The sequence below is a fragment of the Nycticebus coucang genome, chromosome 5, assembly GCF_027406575.1.
Source record: "Nycticebus coucang isolate mNycCou1 chromosome 5, mNycCou1.pri, whole genome shotgun sequence".
NCBI classification, from domain to species: Eukaryota; Metazoa; Chordata; class Mammalia; order Primates; family Lorisidae; genus Nycticebus; species Nycticebus coucang.
Genome location: NC_069784.1, coordinates 25,008,918 through 25,027,235, shown reverse-complemented (window position 1 = coordinate 25,027,235; position 18,318 = coordinate 25,008,918). Strand labels below are relative to the sequence as shown.

At 35.9% G+C, this 18,318-nt stretch overlaps 1 protein-coding gene across 5 annotated transcripts in view; it reads left to right on the top strand.

Annotated features, from left to right (window-relative positions):
• The window catches only part of ARHGAP29 (Rho GTPase activating protein 29), a 75,121-nt gene that overhangs the window by 41,971 nt on the left and 14,832 nt on the right, over positions 1 to 18,318 (top strand). For all 5 annotated transcript variants that reach the window (XM_053591761.1, XM_053591759.1, XM_053591764.1 and 2 more), the window contains 10 exons: positions 80 to 128; positions 534 to 671; positions 1,659 to 1,723; positions 2,230 to 2,340; positions 2,467 to 2,547; positions 2,730 to 2,918; positions 3,849 to 3,986; positions 15,933 to 16,090; positions 16,647 to 16,786; positions 17,063 to 17,167. In XM_053591761.1, the coding sequence (XP_053447736.1) occupies positions 80 to 128; positions 534 to 671; positions 1,659 to 1,723; positions 2,230 to 2,340; positions 2,467 to 2,547; positions 2,730 to 2,918; positions 3,849 to 3,986; positions 15,933 to 16,090; positions 16,647 to 16,786; positions 17,063 to 17,167 (1,174 nt within the window). The remainder of the gene's footprint in view (positions 1 to 79; positions 129 to 533; positions 672 to 1,658; positions 1,724 to 2,229; positions 2,341 to 2,466; positions 2,548 to 2,729; positions 2,919 to 3,848; positions 3,987 to 15,932; positions 16,091 to 16,646; positions 16,787 to 17,062; positions 17,168 to 18,318) is intronic.

Below are 18,318 nucleotides of genomic sequence, written 5' to 3'. Positions count from 1 at the left end.
ATTGGGGTGAAAATTTTCTGAAGAAAAGATTGGTTGTCTTCTTCTCTAATCTTAAATTTGTCTTCTTCTGTGTTGTCAGTCTTTTGAAAATGTGTCTATGGAATCAGTGGACTCATCCCATGAAAAAGGTACCTTTAGCTTTTGTCAAACTTTTCGTATTTACTTTTCGATAAAGGGTGTGGATTGTATAATCTTTTCTTGCTTAGTAACCTCGCATTATTTGTTTTTAACACAAACTGAGAGGATAAAGTTTTATATATAAAACTCCTGCTAGAGACAGCAGTGTGATGATGTAGACTGATCAAGGATTGTATAAAGCTTATAACTTGATGAACCATAGAAACGCATATTAAGATAAAAAAATTAGAGTTTGAAACCATATTAAGTTTAAATTTGCCCTTTAATTCTAAATTTGTCATTTTTTTTTAAACTCGTTTTTGTTGAAGGACATCTTAGGATTGGAGTGCTTCTTTGTTTAGAGTTATTATGTGATCATATTTGGCATATATTTACCTTGATATTTTTGTTTTCAGGAAATCTTTCCCCTATAGAACTAGACACCATGCTGTTAAAGAACACCGACTCCATAGAATTGGCTTTATCATATGCAAAAACTTGGTCAAAATATACCAAGAACATAGTTTCATGGGTTGAAAAAAAGCTTAACTTGGGTGAGTTGCCCTTTGGAGCATCTGAGTAACTTTGGAGGGTAATAACTAAATTGTTGGTAATGCATTTCCTACGGACTATGAGTAAAATGATTTCAAATTAGCTTTCCATTGTAATGAATAAAATCATCATCCATTTTCTCCTATTGAGACAAGAGAAAGACTATTACTAGATATACTTACTGAACATTAACTGTGGGCCAACCACAGGACCTAGGGACACAAAGACAAAAAGAAGACTGACTTTGCCTTCAGAGTACTGTCAGACCAGTGGGTGAAAAGAAGTGCAGTAAGACAATGTGGTGAAAGGAGAAAAAAGCAACACTGGTAATAGCAGAAGGCAGTGGAAGCATGGAAGAAACAGCATTAGCTAGTGTTTCCCAAGTGTTTTACAGTTGTCAGAATATTTTCATGTTCATTATCTCATTTAATTTTTATAAAAACCCTGGAAGTAGGCAAGAAACAGATTGTCATCTCCATTTTATAGCTGAGACAAGTAAGTCCAGGGATTTTCCTAAGGTCATATAGCATACCTGGGAGACTATAGAATCCGTCCAAAGGCTGTGCTCTTTCTACTGTATTTTTTGTTTTTAATAGAGGATGCTAATCAGAATAACCTGACCAGCCTTGTAAAGGGACAATACACAAGCGTAGGTCCCATCCTTCAGGGAGATGAGATCTAAGCAAGTGTATTTCGAAAAAGTTTCCTAGTTGATTTGAAGAGCACTTAAGATTAAGAAAGAATCACTGCAGTAAATCCTGGGCATGGTGACACATGTCTGTAGTTCCAGCCTCCAGAGAAGCAAGCCCAGGAGTTCAAGGCTAGCCTGGGCAACATAGAAAACCCCCATCTCTTTAAAAAAAAAAAAAATTGGTGTGTTATATCTTGATGCACACTAGTATTAGTGATTGCTTTTTAACTGAGGAATTACAAATCATTTTGGAGTATGAAGAAGGAAAAAACTAATTTTACCCTCTTTGACCTTTCAGAGTTGGAGTCCACTAGAAATATTGTGAAGCTGGCAGAATCAACTAGAACCAACATTGGAGTACAGGTAAGGGTTCTGTGACTTTTGGAGTTCTATCACGAAAGACAACTCAGATGAGCTTCCAGCCATGCCTTAGAAAACCAGAAGGTTATCAGTTAATATGGGAAAATATTCGAATTCTAATCTTTTTTTTTTTTTTTGCAGTTTTTGGCTGGGGCTGGCTTTGAACCCGCCACCTCTGGCATATGGGGCCAGCGCCCTACCCCTTTGAGCTACAGGCGCCACGCATTCTAATCTTTTTATTGGCAAGTTTTTAAAATGTGTATGATGCCCATTATGAAAAAATAAGGAATTTATAATTTTATATAGATAGTGTCTTGATAGCTACTACTTTTACTATTTTTTATACTTAATTTTAATTCATTGTTTTTCTTACATAATCACGTTTAGGACTAGCTATTTTTCTGGGAGGAAAAAGTCTACAGTTATGGTTTTTGAAGAAGAGTGGTGGTGGGTCTGGAACTCTCCTGCCATTTCTGTTGTAAATTTTACTTTTCAACTTTAAATTCTAGGAGTTTATGCCACTGAAGTCTCTATTTAATAATGCTCTTCTTAACGATGTAGAGAGCAGTCACCTTTTACAACAAACAATTGCAGCTCTGCAAGCCAACAAATTTATTCAGGTAAAGATTAATATATATGCATAATACACATTTTTTTTTAATGACAGTATATCTTTAGAAAACACCTCTAAACACCTCTTTCCTTTTCTTTTTTGTTTTTGTTTTGTTTAAAAATTTCCTTGACAGCCTCTACTTGGGAGGAAAAATGAAATGGAAAAACAAAGGAAGGAAATAAAAGAACTTTGGAAACAGGAACAAAACAAAATGGTTAGTTTTATAATAATACACCTATTTGTGAACATCTAAAATTATCTGCAGTAGATAATGATCTATCTTATACTTTGTAATTTCTCTAAAATCTTGTCTTAACTATCTTGCCAAATATGCTAAAAACATTTGTATTGTCAGATTTCTTTTATATTCTGTGTTTAACATTCTTTTCCACGTAGCTTGAAACGGAGACTGCTCTTAAAAAGGCAAAACTGTTATGTATGCAACGTCAAGATGAATATGAAAAAGCCAAATCTTCCATGTTTCGTGCAGAAGAGGAGCATCTGTGTTCGAGTGGTGGATTAGCAAAAAATCTCAACAAGCAACTAGAAAAAAAGAGAAGGTTGGAGGAGGAGGCTCTCCAAAAAGTAGTGATCTCTTTGTTATTTGCAAGTCGAATTAGTAATAATCTGCTAAGGGTTTGGTTCTCACACTTGAGTATCTGTCAGGATCACCTGAAAGACTTGTCAAAACAGATTGTTGGATCTATTTCCTCAGAGTTCAAGGATGAGGCCCAGAAAAGATAATGGGAGTTTTTTTGTGGTTGTTTTGTTTTTTTGGAGACAGGATCTCGCTGTTACCCAGGCTGGAGTACAGTGGCACAATTATAGCACACTGGGACCTTGAACTCCTAGGCTCAAATGATTCACTTCAGCCTCTCAAGACATAATCCACCATGGGAATCTCCCTTTGTTGCCTAATCTAGTCTTGTACTGGCCTGAGACAGTCCTCCTGCCTCAATGGTTTATAATTTTAACAAGTTCCCAGGTTATGCTGGTATGGCTGGTAGGAATCTACAGTTTGAGAACCTCTAAGCTAAGAAACTTTCGGGGTTTGGAGTTTGTAAAAGAATATCTTTGAGAAGGTAGTAGTTTTAATATTTTTACTTGAAAGTTCAGAAAGTTCACCTTTTAGGCAATGTGTGTGTGTACTAATTCCATCACTTAATAGCAAGGATAGCCTGAAGTTCTGTATTATTGATGAGATACGATCTAATAAATTTTGTAAGATTTTATGGAAATGGTAAATATAAATAGAAAATTCTGGTTTTAAATAGAAGTAGACATTTATTTTATAGACCAACAATATACTAATTGTAAATCGTACTTGAAATCAAGTGCCCTTGAATTACTGACTAAAATAGATTGTTATCGTTATAAATATTCTATTGAAAACAATATTTTGGAATATTCATGAATAAAAGCTTTTTGATTATTTAGTTTTACTATAATAATTTTTTGTTTCATAACATAAATTTTAGTAATTAGTGTTTTTTTTTTTCTGTGATATTCTTGAAGGTGGAAGAAGCAAATGAATTTTACAAAGCTTGTGTGACAAATGTTGAAGAAAGACGAAATGATCTTGAAAATACCAAAAGAGAAATTTTAGCACAACTCCGGACACTTGTTTTCCAGTGTGATCTTACCCTTAAAGCTGTAAGTAATTTCTGTAAACTTTTGAAGACAAGAGGAATATAGAAGCCTGTGTATCTGTAGAAGGGAAAGGAATGCCTGATAAGTCATGATTCTTACAGGATTTAAACCTGAGGTGAATGGAACATGTTGAATTTGAAAATTAACTTTAGTTTTTTCACAGTGATAAATAGTTGGAGTTACTTTTGATCTGTCTTCCCCCATATCCCCTGGATTGATGATTTGTTTGTTAAAATTGAAATCTGAAAGTTGGAAATTGCCTCTAAACCACAATCCTCCTTGGCTTGATTGACAAAATTGATTTGACCCTTAAAACTTCCATCCGTGCTCCAAGATCTAATTTTCAAAATTTGAGTAAACTAAATGTTAAAATTGAACCCATTGATTTATTTGAAGACAAAGCATCCTACCTACAAGTGTTTTCATTTACCTCTTTAAGATTTTTTTTTATAAAAAAGAAATTACATATAAAACCCTTTTTGGTGTATAATCCATGAGTTTTAATGCATATAAATACTATGTCTATGTAAGCAGCACTACAATCAGGATTCAGAACAATTCTCTCACTTCAAAATATAACAATTCCTCTATGCTGCCCTTCAGAGTCAAACTTTCTACTCCCCTGGCAAGAAATGATCTGTTCTTTATTAGTTTGGTCTTTTCCAGAGTGTCACATAAATGAAATCATTCAGTATATAACCTTTTTAGACTGGCTTCTTTTACTCAACACAGTGCCTTTGAGATTCTTCAGTGTTATGTATGTTCAACAATTGATTTTTTATTGCTGAATAGTATTCCCTTATATGACTGTACCACAGTGTTTGTCCATTTACCAGCTGGGTATTTGTGTTTCCAGTCTGGGATAATTATGAATAGAATACAAGAATATTTGTCTTTCTAGGGTGAAGACCCAGCAGTGGGATTCCTCCTTGGTTGCTAAGTATATGGTTATCTTTATAAGAAGTTGCCAAACTGTTTCACACAGTGGCTGTAATATTTTTTTTAATTCTAACCAGCAGTGTTTGAGAATTCCAGTTGTTTATGTCCTTGATATTTGTCTGTTGGTGTTTTTTAAATTGTAGCTGTTCTAATAGGTGTGCAGTGGTATCTAATTGTGGTTTTGATTTATGTTTCCAGAATGACTTATGATATTGTGCCTCCTTTCAAGAGTCTATTTACTGTCTGTAATTTGGCTATTTTTTTTTTAAACTGGCTTGTTCATTTTCTTAATGTTGAGCTTCCTTATATTTTCTCTCATTCTGAAACTTCTCTTTTTATTCTTTTAGCAGTGTCTTTCAGGGAGCAAAAAGTTTTAATTTTGGTGGCATCCAGCTTATCAGTTTCTTCTTTTATTATTTATGTTATTTATCTCAGAGTGTTTCACCTAACCCACGATCACAACTGTTTCTCCTGTATTTTCTACTAGAAGTTTTATAGTTCTACATATAGATATATGATCCATTTAGAGTTAATTTTTGTGGGAGCTGTAAGGTTTAGACTGATGTTCATCTTTAGCATATGGATGTAAAATTATACCCAGGGGATTCTAATTTATGAAGATGACATGGAGAGTCCAATGCCATTGCAAGAAGAATTTATTATTTACATTTCCCAAGAGAAGGGAGCGTGTCAATCCACACGGGACCACAAGGGAAATACCAGGTTTGGCAATCATAAGCAAGAGAGCTGAGTAGAGTTTTCACTGGGTTTCCTCGGGAAAGGCAAGGCAGGCAAGGGAAAGTTTAGGATTGGCTAGTTGAGTAATTCCAGCAGAATTAATTCCAGCATGGGTCATGGGGATGGTCTCTGGTTGCCTCGTACCTGGCTCTGGGATCATCTAGGGCAGAAGAAATAATTGGCTTGGTATGTAAAAGTTTGATAAGGAAGCTTATAGACTTGGGGCTTGTTGGTTTTTATAGAAAAGATGTGATCCAAGCTGAGCCCCTGGCTGTCTCTAAGAATTGGCTAGTTATGGGCGGCGCCTGTGGCTCAACGGGTAGGGCGCCGGTCCCATATGCCGGAGGTGGCGGGTTCAAGCCCAGCCCCGGCCAAAAATAAAAAAAAAAATAAAAAAAATAAAAAAAAAAGAATTGGCTAGTTACAGGAGGAGCAGTCTCTCTAGCTGGCATGCTTGTTAACACAGCAGCTGTCCTCTGAGTCATTTCTCCCGGTCTCAATTCCCAGTTGTCCTGAATTCAGCCTGTTTTATTCTTTCTGTCCGCCTCATCTCTCAGCTGCTTATAATATATAGTCACTCAGCACCTTTAACTTGACACATTATTGACTGGCAATTTAACACAGAAATGATCCATGTTACCAGGTAACTCATGACTGGTCAGCAATGTGTTAAGATATCGAAATATTATAAAACAGAGAAAATTAAAAACATGGTTAGTACAATTGTCCACTTTTTTCAATACCATTTGTTGAAAACACTGTGCCATTTTCATGAAGTTGCCTTTGCATCTTTGTTAAAAGTCAGTTGACCATATTTATGAGTGTCTATTTCTATATTCTCTATTTTGTTGCATTCATGTGCTTGTCAGTCCTTTTGCCATAATCCCACTTCTTTTTTTTTTTTTTTTTTTGTTTATTGGGGATTCGTTGAGGGTACAAAGAACCCAGTTGCATTGACTGCATTTGTTAGGTAAAGTCCCTCTTATAATTGTGTCCCGTCCTCAAAAGGTGTGTTTCTCTTGCTTTATTGGACTAGTCTTAAAATCAAGGCAGTAGTATGGGTGTTCCAGCTGGATTCTTTTTCAGAATTGTTTGAGTATTTAATGTCCTTTGACTTCCCATAAAAATGTTGGCATCTTGTTTATAAATACGAAAAAACTTGCTAACGTTTTGGTTGGAATTGTATTCAATTTTAAATCAGATCGGGGAGAATTGACTTAACTATAAAGCCATCCAATCTGTGAACATTTGTCTCTTCAGTTAGTAAGATCTTTGGTTTTGAAAAAAAAATCACCATTTCGTTGAAACATTTATGTATTGAAAACATACAAATTTTTCAACTTATGTGTGTATATATGTATGGATCTCATTTAATTTCAAATTCCTATTGTCAATATTTAGAAATACACAGTTAATTTTTATATGTTGATATTTGTATCTTGCAACCTTGCTAAACTCACTTGTTTAGGAGTTTTTTTGTCGATTCCTTGGGGTTCTCTACATAGAAAATCATGTTACCTGCAATTAGGGACAGCTTTATGGCTTCCTTTCCAGTCTGTATTCCCATTATTTCTTTGCACTAGCTTTGGCTTCCAGTACATTGTGAAACAGGCGTAGCGAGAGAGAGGACATCCTTGCCTTGTTCTTCATCTGAGAGGGAAAGCACTCCATCTTTCACCATTAAGTATGGTGATAGGTGTAGGTTCTTTGAACATGTCCTTTATCCTATTAAGGGATTTCCACTTTATCTAGTTTGCTGAGAATTTTATCGTTAATAAATCTTGGATTCTGTCATATGCTTTTTGCATCATTTGATGTGATCATGTAGTTTGTCTAATTCAGCCTGTTTATGTGGTGGGTTACATTGATATCTGAGTGTTGATCTAGCCTTGCATTCCTAGGATAAGACCTTCTTGTTTATGGTGAAGAATTATTTCAGGATTATATTGCAGGATTTAGTTTACTAATATTTGGGGGTTTAAAAAATTTCTCTATTAGGGAAAGATTGGTATATCTTCTTTTGTTCTTACATTGTTTTTATCTGGTTTTTAAAATATCAGGATAATTCTGACCTTATAAAATGAGTTAGGAAGTATTCCATCCTATCCTGTTTTCTGGAAAAGATTGTGTCAAATTTCTGTCATTTCTTCGTTAAATGTTTGGTAGCATTGCCCTGGTGAAAGGATCTGGGGTTGGGGTTTTTTGGTAAGATTTTTGACTGTGTATTCAATTTCTTTTGATTTCTATGCAACTTAATTATTTCTTCTTAGGTGAATCTCACTTGTTTGTGGCTTTTGTAGAGGCAGTCCTTTTTATCTAAGTTGTTGAATTTCTGTGCATCGGCGTTTTACAGTATTCTGTAAGGCTGCAGCCATATTCTCTCCCTCATTACTGATAGTGGCCATTTGCATCTTCTTTCCCTTTGGTCAGTTTGGTAAGAAGTTTATAAATTTTATTGACTTTTTTTTAAACAGTTTTAGTTTATTGGTTTTTTCCCTTTTTTAATTTTATTGATTTCTGCATTTTTTTTAAAGTTTCTTCAAGGCAGAAACTTATACTTTTCTTTGAGACCTGCTTTTCTAATACAAATGTTTAATTCATTAAAAACTCCCTCTCTAAATAACATATACAATACTTTAAAATTTAAAAGAAATTTTTTTTTTTTTGAGACAGAGTCTTACTCTGTTGTTGTGGCGTCCACCTGCTTCACAGCAGCCTCAAAACTCCGGGGTTCAACCGATCCTCCTGCCTCACCCTCCCTAGTAGCTAGGACTATGGGCGCCCACCACAATACCCAGCTAATGTTTCCATTTTTAGTTTCCATTTCCTCGCTTTGCTCAGGCTGGTTTTGAACTCCTCAGCTCCAGGAATCCTATAGCCTCCGCCTCTCAGAGTGCTAGGACTATAGACATGAGCTACCACACCTGGCCAAAAATAAAAAATGTGTTTAAGACTCAGGCTGCAAACAAAACACACCAAAAAATTTCCCTAAGCACTGCTTGTCTGCATTCCACAGATATTGAAATGTTGTATTTTCATTTTTGTTCAGTTTAAAGTATTTTCTAATTTCCCTTGTGACTTCCTCTTTGACCTGTGGATAATGTAGATGTTTCTTGTTTAATTTCTAAGTATTTGAGGATTTTCTGGACATCTTTCTGATATTTCTAGTTTAATTGATTTCTAATTTAATTCCATTATGGTGGAAGAAATATTTTATCTGATCTCAATTCTCTTAAATTTGTTACGGTTTGTTTTATAACCCAGAATATGAATCATTAACAAGTAGTAATACATTAAAAAGCAGAAATCAATACTATTAAAAAGGAAAAATAGAGAAAAATCAAAGAAACCAAAAGTAGTTTCTTTGAAAGGTTTAGTGGTGAATGTTCTAGTGTGAACTTGAAAAGAATGTGTATTCTGTTGTTAACTGGGGTGTTTCGTAAATGTGAATTAGTTCCTGTTAGTTTAAGATGTAATTTGTTGGCTCGGCACCTGTAGCTCAGTGGTTAGGATGCCGGCCACATACACCAGGGCTGGCGAGTTCAAACCTGGCTCAGGCCTGCTAAACAACAATGACAACAAGAACAACAAAATAGCTGGGTGTTGTAGTGGGCGCCTGTAGACCCAGCTACTTGGGAGGCTGAGGCAAGAGAATCGATTAAGCCCAAGAGTTGGAGGTTGCCGCGAGCTGTGGTGCCACAGCACTCTACCAAGGGCGACATAGTGAGACTCCATCTCAAAAACAAACAAACAAAACAAAACAAAAAGACCCACTATTATTATATGATCTTGGCCAATTGATCCTTTTCTCCTTAAGAAATGTCTCTTTATCTTAGTAAATTTGCTTGCTTTTTATTTCACTTTATTTAATATTGATATAGTTATTTCTGTTTTGTTTTGAGCATAGTATATCTTTTGCCATTCTTTTATTTTTAATTTTATCATTACATTTAAAATGACTTCTTTATATAGTATACAGATAGTATGTACTTCCATCTTGATTTTTTAAAAATCTACTTTGACAGTTTCTATCTTTATCTTTAAAGTGGAGTGTTTACTTGGGGTGCCCAATCTTTTTTTTTTTCTCTGCTGCATACCAGAAGAGTAAGAGTTGTCTTGGGCTACACATTAAATGTGCAAACATTAATGAAAAATGATTAGTTAAAAAAAAAAAGGCCCATGTGGAGTCAGATGAGCCAAAAAAATCCTCACAAAATTAGCATGCAGCCGATGGGCCCACAAGTTGAACAACCCTAGATTAGACCATTTATATTTAATGTACATATATGTTCAGATTTAGGTCTACTATTTTCTTTCTTTGTTGATTATACTCTGTTTCCTTTCATATTTTTCCCTTTTACTGTCTTTTGGATGAATTGATGTAATTCATTGTCTTACATTTTTATTTATCTGTTTGTTGGATTTTTTAATGTCTCTATGGGTTTTTTCCTTTTAAAAAATTATTTTTATTATGATAAAAAACACAAAATATACCATCTTAACCATTTTTTAAAATTTCAAAATATTAAGGGAGTACAAATGTTTTAGGTTACATAGTCTCTTTTGTAATGCTTGAATCCCAGCTAAAAGGTGTGCCTATCACCCAGATAGTGTTCATAGTACCTGTTAGGTTAAGTTTTGCCTCTCTCCTTTTCTCCCCTCTTCGTGGTTGATTTCCCTCTGTGCACATGTGTGCTTACTGGTTAGTTCCAATTTAATAGTGAGTACGTGTGATTTTTGTTTCTCCATTCTTGAGACACTTCACTTAGGAGAGTGGTTTCCACTTCCATCCTAATTGTTGCAAAAGATATTGTTTAATCTTTTTCTGTGGCTGAGTAGTACTCCATGGTATACATATGCCCTATTTTATTAATCCACTCATGAATCAACGGGCATTTAGCTAATTCTACATTTTTGCAATTGTGAATTGTGCTGCAGTAAACATTTGAGCACAGGTATCTTTTTGAGGGAAAGTTTTTTTTCCCCCTTTGGGTAAATACCCAATTGTAGGATTGCCAGATTGAATGGTAGGCCTACTTTTAGTTCTGCTGTTTTCCACAGAGGTTGTGCTAATTCTCAGTCCCACCAACAGTGTATAAGCATTTCTTTTTCTCTCCATATATGCCAGCATCTCTTGTTTTTGGACTTTCAGGTGAATACCAGATTAATTGGGGTAAGGTGGTATCTCATGGTTTTAATTTGCATTTCCCTGATAATTAGTGACATTGATCATTTTTTCATGTTTCTTGACCGTTTGTCTTTTGAGAAGCTTCTCTTCATGTCTTTTGCCCACTTTTTAATAGAGCTGTTTGTTTTTTCTTGCTGATTTGCTTGAGTTTGTTGTAAATTCTGTTTTTAAGCCTGGATGTGTAACTTATTCGCATGTTTTTTTTAATTGATTGCACTAGGGATTGAAATGTATACATATACACGCACTCACTCTCAATTTTTCAGTCTACTTACAACTAGTATTTTACTACTTCAAAGAGAATATGAAACATAACCTCTGTGTAAGTCCCCTTACCTACTCTGCATAGTAATTGATATATGTATATTATGTCTGAATACATTGAAAATGTCACAGATCATCTTATTAATTTTGCTCATATTATAAAGAAGTTAAGAGGAAAACACTAGTGTCTTTACACAGATATTTACCATTTCTTTTAATTGTTCTTTCATTCTGTGCTTCCAGCTTCACTCTGGTAGTATTTCCCTTTTGTCTGCAGAACTTCCTTTACCATTTATTTTATAGACGGTCTTCTGGCAGTGAGTTCTTTGGGTTGTCCTTCATCTGAGAATGTCCTTGTTTTATCTTTATTTCCAAAGGACGTTTTCATTTGATATAGAATTCTGTAAAAATTCTGTATCAATTAAATTCCAAATTTAATTCTTTCTTTCTCTGTTTTAAAAATGTTATTCCACTGCCTTCTGGCCTCCATAGTTTCTTTTGAGAAATCCACTAGCATTTGAATCATTGTTCCCCTATGTGGGTGTGTTATTTTTGACTGCTTTCAAGATTATTGTTGGTTTTCATCAGTTTAATTAATGTATCTGGGTATGGTTTTTGATGTTTTGCCTCTTTTGGATTCATTGAACTTGATTCTTCAAGTTTGATTCTTGCGAAATTTGGAAAGTTTTTAGCTATTATTACTCTAGATTTTGGTGGGGGGTGGAGATACCACTCTCTTCTCTTCCTCAAGACTTAGTGACTCAAATGCTAGACCTTTTGTTTTTCTCCCACAGGTTTGGAGATCCTCTGTTTTTTTCCCCACGGTCTTTTTTCTCTGTTGTTGTTGTTTTTTTAATCATTCTGTTGATCTATCTTCAAGTTTACCGACTCTTTATTATCTCCATTCTCCTACATGGTCCATCCAGTAAATTTTTTGTTTTGGACATTTTGTTTTTCAGTAGGACGATTTCATTTTGTTTCTTTTTTATAAACCTCCATTTTTTAATGAGATTTCTGTTTTTCTATGTTTCAAGATTGTTTTAACTTCTTGAAACCATTATAATAGCTGTGTTTAAAGTTTTTATCTGATCATCCCAATGTCTAAAGCATTTCAATGTTGGTGTCTGTTTTCTATTGTGAGTTGTTGAGATTTTCCTGTTTCTTCGAGTAACAAGTAATTTTGGATAATATCCTAGACATTTTCAATATTATTTTTGTGATTTGGATCCTGTTTGTAAACCTGTATTTGACATTGCTTTTTTTACAACTTCAGCAGGCATTTGTTAGACTTACTTTCTGTCTTCTAAGTGATTCTCTTCCCAGCCTACTGTCCAGAAAGCTGGGGTCTGCCTACTGTGTTTTCCTCCAGGGCGGTGAGGATAAAGAGAAAAAAGCAACAGGAATTTCAGATCCCTCTCTCTTTAGACCACAATTCATCTGGTCATATAGGAGGATTCCCTTCAGAGTTTCAGGTGTCTCATCAGCTGCCACGGACTGTGCCTTAGGGACCTGTACTTGATTGGGGCTGAGGCAGGAGAGAAAACAAACATACAAAAGAAACTAGGGAGTTTCCCCCATTCTTTCCCACCACCCACTTTTGTTCCTTGGGCCAGGAGCCCTCGCTGTCTGTCCACAACCAGTTAGCACTTCTGGGAACCTGGATGTCTTTGAGTAGGAGCCCAGCACAGCTGCCAAACACAGTTGGAGGTGTCCCTGAGAAAACATATTACTGGATTGGTCATACTTTGGACTGTATGGCTATTTCCACAGCCTACCTGCTACCATTTGCTTCCAGAGTCCTCAGAAGCTCATCTGTGCATTCTTTCTAGGGTTTTTAGGTGAATTCAATGGGAGTCTGAGAATGACTGAGTTCATTCCATCTGTACCAGAAACCTTCCTTAAAATGTTTCTGTGTGCTTAAATTTGTATCTACAACTATTATGTACCCATAATAATTTAAAATTTTAAAAATAAACTAAAATTATATCCCATTTATTTACTAAATTGTCATTAATTTACGTGACTAACTCAGAATCATAAAATGACTTCAAGTATAAAATTCCAGGATTCACAATTTTCTTGAGTCTTGTAGGCTAGCCATTTATCTTTGACAAATCCCTTTACCTTAAACAATAAAGTAGCAAGATTGGATATATACCTGCCAGTATATTAATTAAGCTCTTCATCTTATTAACAAACTCATTTAATTCTCACAAAATCCTATTCAGTCTTTAGCTTCCTTTTACTGAGAAAATTAAAGTTTAAAAAGCCTTCTCAAAATGTGGTCCTTGGACCAGTCACATTGCCATCACTTCAGGAGCGTCATCATGAGGAATGCAGAATCTTGGGTTTCTGCAGAGACCTTTGGAATCATAATCTGCATTTGAACAAGATCCCCCAGGTGATTCATTTGCACATTAACTTTTCCAAAGCTCTGGCCTAAAGAAGTTACATATAACTTGATGCAGGGCACCCAGCATGCAGTTTATCTTTGCAGGTTACCTTTATATTCAGTAGAGACAGGCAGTCCCCGAATTGTGTACAACTTGCAATTACGAGCATTACAAACATCCACCTGACATACAACTTGCACTTACAAAGGGAGTCTATTACAGGTAATAGGTAAATGTACCCGTTCCAACTTACATACAAATTCAACTTAGTTAACAGACCTACAGAACCTATCCGCCTTTAACTGGAGAGTGTCCCAGGATAGCCAGTTGCTGGACTTAAGTCATACCATATGCGGTTTGAATTTCCTTTGTTCCCTGAAGGAGTTAGGGCACAAATAAGCTATTCTCTCATGTACATTTTTCAAATATTATTTATGCTGAATCAGTTGTCCTTAGGGAAATGCCTGTCTACGTTGAAAAGGGCTCAATCAGAAGTTCATCCCATCATCTGGTATGTCAGGAGAGACAAAGAGGAAAGATGGCAGTCTTTGAAATGACATAATGCTAATCAAAATTTAGCATTCATTCACATTGCTTCCCTTAAATATATTGCCCACACAAGCGCCGAAGTGGGATCTTACTTTTTAAAATTTATTGTTTATTTTATTTCATTTACTTTCGAGACAAGGTCTTGCTCTGTTGTGCAGGCTAGAGTGCAGTGGCAGCATAACAGCTCACTGCTATTACGAACTCAAGCAACCTTCTGGTCTCAGCCTTTAGAGTAGCTGGGACTACAGCTGTGTACCACCACACCTGGCTACTTTTTAAATATTTTTGTAGAAATAGGGTGTTGCTATGTTGCCCAGGCTGGTCTCAAACTCCTGGTCTCAAGTAGTCCCCTGCCTTGGCCTTCCAAAGCACTGGAATTATAGGTATAAGCCACTGAACTTTGCCAAAGTGGCATTTTAAAGAATAGATCAGATCATGTTTTATAACTTTGCTTAACACTGTCTACTGGATTCCCTGTTGCACTTAAATTCAGATTCCTTACCATCGGTAAAGTAACTGCTTCCCTGTCTGGCTTTGTTTAAGATTTCAGCTCCACCCCTTTTAATGTGCTTCACCATATTGACCGAATTCTGTTTCTTGAGCATGACAAACTTCCCATTCACCCGTTCACTTTCTCATTACCTCTTCTTGTTTGGATTGGTTTTTCTCCCAGAAGCTCTGCATTGGCTCTTATGTGAGATCTCAGGTTAAATATTACCTCCTCACACAGGCCTTCCCAAACCTACCACACTGAAAATACCCTTGCTCAAACACATGCCTGGTCATACTCCATCACTTGACATTCTTATAGAGTACTTCAGTACCAGATAATATTTACATGGTCTGTTACTTCTCTTTGATACCACTCTCAGGATAACATATGGGTGCAGGTCTTTGAGGACCAGCATTTCATATATTTGCCTTTATATACCCAAAGCCTAGTTTTTTGTGAATGTCAAATTAGTTGAAGTAAAGTTCTGAGAATAGGTCTTGGCATACTGTGCGCACTTGTCAACTGCTGTTATCGTTTCTGTAAGTAGGTGTAGTGATCGTATATTTGGGCATTTGTAGAAATTCAATAGAATAAAGTATTTTGAATAGATTCAAGATAACATCTAATTTAAAAACTGAGTACTATAAAAGATTAAACATTTCTATTTTTATAGGATTGAAAATATGAAAACAAAATAATGGTGCTTCAATTGGAAATTTTTTTCTCATGTTTTTCACTTAAGAATTTAGACAGTTTTAGTTAGACCATCATGGTGTATAGCTGGGGATCTTCAAAAACACATTCATTGGCGGGACAGGGTGGTTCACTCCTGTAATCCTAGAACTTTGGGATGCCCAGGTGGGAAGCTCCCTTGGGGCCAGGAGTTGGAGACCAGCCTGGAGAATAGCAAGACCCCATCCCTACAAAAAATTTAGAAATTAGCTAGGCATGGTGGCACTCAGACGTAGTCCTAGCTACTCAGAAGGCTGAGGCCGGAAAATGGCTTGAGCCCAGGAGTTTGAGGTTGCTGTGACCTGAGACAATCAATGCATTCTAGCCCAGGCAGAACAGGAGATCCTGTTTAAAAAGAAAAACAAAAAGCAAACACATCTATCTCCTAAAAATATGAACCAGTAGGGGCGTGGGGTTTTAAAAATCTTTTTAACTAGTTTAAACCAGTTTTGCTGGAAATGATGGCTCCTGGATATTAAGTTAAAACTATACCCCCCAGTCTTTACTTCCCACAGTATCAGACAACATGGTATACGCAGAGTGATGTTCAGTGTTGCATACTTTGCTGAATGGCTTTTTGTTGGTGCTATCATTGAAATAAACGTGTATTTGTGTAGCATATCTACATATCCCTTTTGTCTCTGTGACTATAGGTAACAGTTAACCTCTTCCAGATGCAGCACCTGCAGGCTGCCTCCCTTGCAAACAGTTTACAGTCTCTCTGTGATAGTGCAAAACTCTATGACCCAGGCCAAGAGTACAGTGAATTTGTCAAGGCCACGAATTCAACTGATGAAGAAAAAGCTGATGGGTGAGAATTAATATATAAATTAACAGATAAAACATTTCTTGCTAAGTTTCTGTTTAGTATAAGGAGATGTCTTTTGTAACGTGGGCAGAATTAACTTTAAATTTTCCTGAATATTTTGTATACTTTATGACTTCTAAGTAGGTATATTTAAGGAATAGATGTATTGAGTAGAGCTTGCCATTTTGACACATTCCTCAGTTCTTTGTGATTCAAAATTCCTTTGGAAATGGCAAATAATGGCCGTACAGATTTTGAATGTCCACAAAATATAACCTATGTTATATATTGTATGTTTTAAAAGTTTAACCATGACGTGAATTACTGACTATACTTTTGCTACTCCTGTTCATATTTCCATGGTAATAAGTACAGATAACTAAATATTTCATGTACATCTCTTACAAGAAGCTGAACCATGTGATATGGTTTGTTCTTAATATTTAGTTTATCTACATTAAGATATTTTCTGAATATCAAATAGACTGATAATTAGTCATTCTTCTGAGTGCTAAGTTTCATTTGTTTGTTTTTGTTTGTTTGTTTGTTTGTTTTTTAGGAATATAAATAAACAGTTAGTAAATAGTCCCCAGACTTCTGGATATACTCCCGCTGACTCTTTAGAGGATGTTGTGCGCCTTCCTGACAGTTCTAATAAAATCGAAGAGGACAGATGTTCTAACAGTGCAGATGTAACAGGTAGTTTTCCATACTAAGGCAGAGTGCTAATTTACAAAAGATAAGGTTGTTCCTATGTGATTGTGATATAAGTGGGAGCTCTGGACTTTAACGCTATAAGGCCTTAGGTGGGAAGTTTGCGAGAGCATCTTCATAGTTGTAACTACCATGATTATCTTTAAGTTGATAGTTGGTCATTGTTAAAGAAATATGAATTGTCTTATTTTACGGAATGTCAGTATTTTGCCTTGTCAGATCCACCTGTAGTCAAGTTTGACTTTACTCTTTTTCTTAAAGGTCCTTCTTCTATAAGATCATGGGCATTGGGGATGGTTAGTGACTCTGAAAGTACTGGAGGGAGCAGCGAATCTAGATCTCTGGATTCAGAATCTATAAGTCCAGGTACGTAAATATTTAAGTCTAGCAGTGAAAAATCAGTGTATGATTAATCCTCTTTCTGAGTATTTTTTAGCTACCTTAACTTTATAATGAATGGTCTCATGCATCTCATACGTAGGAGAATGTGAATACATGTAAAGCATAAAAAATAAACCCTTATATATTCACTGCCCAGCCTAAGAAGTAGATTGTTAGCAGTACGTTAGAGAAGTCCCCTCTATACACCTCCTTGATAACATTGCCCTGTCTCCCACTAGAATAAACCTTATGCTGAATTTTTGAAGTCATTCTCTTGTTATTTTTAATGTTTTTGTACCTATGTATAGTGGAGTTTTGCCCCTTTGTGCATGTTACACAGATGAAATCGTGCTGTTCTTTTGTGACTTCATTCAGACATTTCGTTTTAGATCCGTGTTGATATAGGTAGCCATCTTTATCTTCCCTGCCCTCTAGTGTTCTGTTCTACAAAGATAACTATCATCTGTCTTTTGGGTGATTTTGTAGTTAATTGCTATAATACACAATGTCATTATGCCAATTCTTATGTCTGTAATTGCTACAAATCTACTTCAAGATACTTTGATATAGATTGTCTCACGATCCTCAGAGAGAGACGGAGTCGGTGTTTTGAACGCTCCCTTAGGGCTTCAAGGAGGGTAACTTGCTTTAGGTTACAGGCCTTGCAGAATAAGGAAGCAGATGCACCCGGGAGATTCTTCCTTCCAACATTCTTTCTTCACTTCTCTACCAAAGACTGCTGCAGTCCTGTTCTTTCTGGTTATGTTTCTCCCTCCTAGAGTCTTGAGAAAGATATTATAGGATTTGACCCTCCCCCACCAAAATTCGAAAGCCTTTTTCTTTTGGGAATTTTGCATGTGGCAGAAGTTTTACTCATGTAAATAAATCTCAGGTATTTAAAGTTACACATTTTTTTCCATGCAGCACTGGAGTCTGTAGACTGATTATCAACTGCCACTTGGGTGCCTCCTTTAAAACTAGCACTGTTCGGTGTGAGCTTAAGTATTTAGTTGAATATTTGTAATGAGCTCTGTGAGAACAAACTGGTTCTAGCTAGTTCCAGCAATTTTGACCCCATCTAGAAGAGGCCCTGAATTACTTGGGATCCTGTAAGACTTTATGTGAGAAAGACAAAA